Source organism: Notothenia rossii, assembly GCF_949606895.1.
Source record: "Notothenia rossii genome assembly, chromosome: 1".
Lineage (NCBI taxonomy): Eukaryota > Metazoa > Chordata > Actinopteri > Perciformes > Nototheniidae > Notothenia > Notothenia rossii.
The window spans coordinates 89,181,377-89,187,419 of NC_136912.1; the positions used below are offsets into that span (position 1 = coordinate 89,181,377).

General features: G+C 39.2%; 1 protein-coding gene across 1 annotated transcript; it reads left to right on the forward strand.

Annotated features, from left to right (window-relative positions):
• Positions 1 to 19: 19 nt before the first annotated feature.
• On the forward strand, positions 20 to 2,895 carry dio1 (iodothyronine deiodinase 1). Its single transcript, XM_079656615.1, has 4 exons — positions 20 to 491; positions 572 to 715; positions 1,315 to 1,514; positions 1,917 to 2,895. Exons 1-4 carry the CDS (start codon positions 155 to 157, stop codon positions 1,980 to 1,982), a joined length of 747 nt encoding a protein of 248 aa, XP_079512741.1. The 5' UTR covers positions 20 to 154; the 3' UTR covers positions 1,983 to 2,895.
• Positions 2,896 to 6,043: the final 3,148 nt, after the last annotated feature.

Here is a 6,043-nt window from a genome sequence, read left to right on the forward strand (position 1 = left end):
CATGTTCTTAAAAGAGGCCATGAATGCATCTGTGATCGAACGTTATCCGAGTGGGCGTTAACCCACATCATATGTCTGGTTCACAACAGGCTCAGGCTCTGTGCAAACCATAGACTACAGTGCAAACACAGGAGTCCACCACCAAGGAGCAACAATGTCTCCGGACAGGTTAATGGTTTATTTCACGACAGCATGCATATTTTGCTTCATGGTGGGAGTCAATATCATACTGGGCATTATGCTGTACGTATCACCACGTCTCGCCAAGAAGCTGATCCTCAAACTGGGTGAAAGAGCCACCATGACCCAGAATCCTAGTTTTAAGTTTGAAGATTGGGGTCCGACGTTTGGCACCTTCATGTTCTTCAAAACTGCCTCTCATCACATGTGGCTGTCCCTCGGACAAGAGGCGTTTGTGGGAGGAGAAGCTCCGGACACAGATGTGGTCAGCATGGAGGGAACGAAATCAAGAATCAGCCGGTTCGTGAAAGGTACGTGGTGAGATGTGGTGTTATTGTCTGATTATATTTCTCCATGCTGCTAAATGTAGAGCTGTGTTTTTTCTCTGCAGACAACAGAATGCTGGTGTTGAATTTCGGAAGTTGCACCTGACCCCCGTTTATGTACAAACTTGAGGAGTTCAAGCAACTCGTCAAGGACTTCAGCGATGTCGCCGACTTTCTTGTGATCTACATCGAGGAGGCGCATTCAACAGGTAAGTGAAGGAAGCACGAGTGCCAAGTCAAGTCATTGTTTTATCACCATGAATGTATTGATGGAGGAACTATGCATACAGAGTAAAGGTAAGGTCAACAAAGAAATAAAGTGCACATTGGACAATAATAAAGCACAATTAAGAAAATAAGACAAGATAAAGATGCATGAGTGCCTTATTATAATACTTGTTTGTTACGGAAATAACTTAATCATCTATATTTATTAATGTCCTTTAACACCCTAACCCTACTTTGTAAAAAAAAATGTAAATGCAGCAAAAATATATGTTTTGCATGATAACGTCCCTTAACTATTGTGATTGAATACATTAAAAACTCTTATGTTGAGTCTTCTTTTGATTGCATTCTATGTTCTTCCAGAGCACTTGAACATTGGGTCTTTGAGTTCAGCACTTTTGGTGGCGCTGTGCATTGAGTTCTGGCAGCAACACTGACATAATCTGGGCTGCATTCACTACAATAAAATGCTGCAATGCACTTATGCAACATCCATAAAACTACTTTTCTTATGTCATCCATAAATTGGAAGTTGTGCTTCAGTGTACAGTTAAAATCACATTTCTATTCTCTGTGTCAGACGGTTGGTCATTTGAAAACAACATCGACATCAAGAAGCACAAGAGCCTGGAAGACAGGCTGTCCGCGGCACAGATCCTAATCCAAAAGCAGCCCCTTTGTACGGTGGTTGTGGATGAAATGGACAATTCTGCTGCCATAAAGTACGGTGCTCTGCCTGAGAGGCTCTACGTGCTGCAGGCTGGGAAAGTTGTCTACAAGGTGAGATCTCTCAAACAAAAGCAAATGTTTATACTTTTATTTCATGTATAATGATTGGAGAGTTTCCAAGTAAATGTTCTTTCACTGCACACTACCCTACGACCACATAATGCCTCTCAATGACCGTGTCTAGACTCTAGGGCTCCTTTCACGCGATCACGTGAATTAAAATCATTGCCGCATGCAACATGTTCTCACGCATAAGGAGGAGCATTGATACATAGACACAATCCAATTCTGGGCATGGTGCCTGGTTTATGTTTGCCAAGTCAGAAGTGTACAATTACATGTTATCAAATGTCATGGACGTTATAGCGTGTTCTTTCTGAAAGTGTCGTAGATATATATAAAGGAACATGTTCTTTTCTTATGCCTAACATTTATTTATCTGTGTTTCTCTAGGGGGGCAGAGGGCCTTGGGACTACAATCCAATGGAGTTGCGTGGGTTCCTGGAGAAAATCAAATAAGACAATCCGACCAGAATGATATGTAAGGGTCTCGGATTTCTCATTTGAATAGGGGTATAACATTATAACCAACATAACTGATATACAATACATTACTTATTAATCAAGACTATAATGATTACACTGCTACATCAGCTTGTGGCTTTAACTGCTTTCTAGCATCTCTTACATTACATACGAGAAGAGACATTGTAACCCCTGCAAACGTGCACTAGTATTGTACTCTGTAAACATACCATACTGCCAATCTGTGAGTTTGAATTCGCCTCTCAGTGTTTCTTAGTGACGGCTGCAGATTAAACCGTTGGCCTCTGCAGCCCGATGGAGTGAAACACACACAGAGACAGTTCAGTCAAGAGTTTGTGTTTGAAGTATCGCACAATGTTCAGGAGATGTCCCCGAAGTTGTCTTATTCTAAAGTTTAAAAGGCCTTACCGTCTATGTCAAAAAACAAATTGGTTCCCACTTCTCTTGCAGATCATATTTTCTATTCATAGATTTCTATCTGTATATAAACTTTCAAAACATTGCTTCACAACAGTGTTAAAAACCCAGAAAATCGACAATAACAAAAAAGCATTATAAAAAGAACCGAAATAAAATAAAGTGCAATCAACAAGTGTATATGGAAAAAAGGATAATGATTTGATCATTATTGGTTTGTTATGTCTGAATGCTCCTATGTGGTTTGACAGGAGTCTACTTTATATATGATGGTTGCAGTGCAAACCTCTGGTGACTGTAATCTGATGAGTGATGACTCGAAAAGAGGCCTTCTCTGACTTATGTAGGAGCATTCTCGATTACACTTTAAAAACAAAATATTCATCTTGTTAAACAGTCTGCATGTTGTTTTGAATATTTTTGGATCCATTGTTTTCACTATGGTATAATAAAGAACAAAATGTAAAGACTCATGTTTTCAATTTATAAGCATATGACCTATCATTTTGTGCAGTTCATCAGTGATTTGTTTTTCTCGTTCCTGACACTAATAATCATTTTTAAAGTTTCCATATTCCTTCATTTAATGCAAGTCAACATAGCTGTTTGGAAATAACTAGCAAAATCATTGATGTTCAAAGTTACCCTATTCTGCTGATTTTCAGGTTCATATTTGTATGTTGTGCCTCTGCTGTGACATGTCTCCATGCTTTAATCTTCAAAAACTCTTTATTTTTCTCATACTGTCTGTGCTGCAAAACCCCTTTTCACCCTCCGTCTGAAACCAGAGCCCAGTCTACTCTGATTGGTTAGCTGGTCGGCTCTGTTGTGATTGGTCAACAACTTAGGGATGTCTCGCCCCATAGCCTATCAACACAATGTGTTAGACTGCTAGCCAAGGGAAGTGCAAGTGTTACACAGTGATGTCACTATGTTTAGGAAGTAAACAAAGGAAAGGCGGGGGAGGGGTGTTAGGGAGAGAAACCCCCTGATTTTGGCCTTTGCAGTCCATTTACATGCACACAAACCCATTGAACACACTACAGGAAAGAAAACCCCCTAAAAAGCATAGTGCTCTTTAGAGGGTTTAATGCTCCAACAATGAAAAACATCAGCTCTGAGTGTAAGCCAATGTTTGAGACACATCTGTTGTTGCATAGTCTCTTCCCTGGGTGGTGTTGACTCTTCACTTCCCCCCCGATCCATAAAAATAAGATGATCTGCAAAGTTCCATGTTTTTTGAGAAGACATTGGCTGCAGGTCTGTAATGTTTGCACACACACAGCTGTGTGACGCAGCATGACACTAACTTTTGTTTGCTCTCTTGTCTGGAAGTGATAAATGGTAAACCTAATGAACCGTATGTGGCAAGTCATGCTGACTTCAACAAATCCAATGCACACACACACACACACACATAGTTGAATTGTAATACAGGTGGTGATATGGGTTAATACCTAACTTTCTAATCTTCGCAAAATAAGTATTTTGGCTACCAGTGTGTCTACAATTATTCAAAAGGCCACTACAACATTAACCATTAATCCGATGTGAGTTTTATTTCAAGGCAGAAGTATTATTGATGTTAATGGTGAAGAAGCAACGGTTTTGATTATGGAAAATGCTGAAGATGCAACTGTCAAATATAGTTGTATCTACCACAAGGTAAGAAGAATCAAATTCACTACTTTTTAACAGTGTCTTTATAATGTGTTTATATTGGCTTTCCTATTGTCGTTGTTGCTTTTGCCTCCCCTTCTCTTCACAAACATGAATAATCTGTATATACATGTGGCTACAGTTTAAAATGTTTTCCTGTTTTATTTTTCACCGTGGTGATAAAACGAGATATAATAGAATACCAATATAAAAACAGCAACACAACATAAGTCACATATTAAAAGCCAGTCTGAAGAGGTGTGTTTTGGTCAGTGTTTTGAAGGTGGGGGGGTCGGTGCAGTCTCTGATGTGTTGTGGAAGGGAGTTCCAGATGTTGGCCTTGACTCGTCTGATCAGTGTGACTAAAGTGACTGTGAAAATAAACCCCTTTGAAAACAGTAATATCTTAATATATAAAAGCACAAAAGGATCATGTGACACAAATCAAGAAAGACTACAGCAAATAAAATGATCATAGCTCATGGTTACAAATTGTTATGGTTTTTATTATGGTTATTATTAGTCAACATTACAACACAGTATTTGTGTTGCTGCAGCTTTTATAACCTCTGTGGCTCTAAAGTCAAAGGGAAGCTTTGGCCATATCCCGTGAGAGCAGTTTAGCCTCACTTCCTGTTGTTAGACCAGAGCCAGAACGCGGTCCGATCCTCCCGAAACATGGAGCTTTTGTTAGGATCCACGTCTAAATCTTTAGGTTAATCAAAAGCCAGAATGAACCGTGTGTTCAGTAGCTTTGAGGGAGTGGAAATATTGTCTGTAGGCCAGAGGTCTCTGCAGGAGGGTCCTCTGCGCCCACCAGAGGGCAGTGTGGAGCTACCTTTACTCCAACAGGAGAGCAACATAATGAAGCTGTTTTTCATTTTGGCTCAGAGAGAGAGACCCATCTGGCGGAAATTGTATCATCTTCAAAATCCACCAAAAAACATATTCACTTTTTTTTTTTACTATCTTTGATTCTGATTTACCAAACTATGATGAGATGTCATTATTTCACTGACCAACGTATTAAACAGATGCATCATCTTAGGACTACTATGAAGCGTTTCAAAGGCTTTTCAGATACCTTGTGCTGAAGGAAGGGCTTATTTTTGCCTTTTAGATTGGTTTTCCTGATAATATTGAACATTTAAAAAAGTATTAAAAACGGCAAAATTGGCCTAAAAGATAATAAGTTCCAGGAAGCACACATATGATCTCAACAATAGAACTTGAGCATGGACTCTAAGCTCAAGTTGTATCTCTTTAGTGCCCAACCTTTGAGCTGTATCCCACAGCTTTCTCCAGCAGGTGGAGATAACATATCTTATCTTAACAAAAGTAAGACGGCTCCTAAATGAATCCTCCACCCAATTAACAATGCCTCGATGGTAATGGGTTGTCGGGCTTCTCAACACTCTCACTTATACTACCAAACAGTGTAACGTTTTTTTGAAAGTAAGCATAACCCGGCATTTTTTTCCTGTCCTTTTAGCTTGTGAAAATAATTTATAACTTCTCTTTCTAACAATCATTTGAGCAACTTGTTTGTTTCGATTTAGATATTTACGAAACTAACTCCATCTAACTTACTCAGGGGAGAATCCAGATAGTAAACCCTTGCATAAAGCATGTATGTTAGACCATGAAGAAATTAAGTCTGGCCTTGATTCAGAAAATGGATGACAAGAAGTTAGAAAGCCAACTCCTCCCCGAAAATCTTGATGGCTCTGTCCTACACCTGTAATCTCCCACACATAACGGCAATAAGCTATTCTCTCCAGACTGATGTGCAAGCGGGATATATCCCTCTTTTCATTTGTATGCACTAGTTTAACACTAAGTATATGTGTAACTTAAATAACTTCATGTCCACATCTTCAGTGGCATATTCTAGTAACTCTAAAATGATATGGATTCACTTCACATTCAAGTAAAAATAAAAACAACCGACACACTTA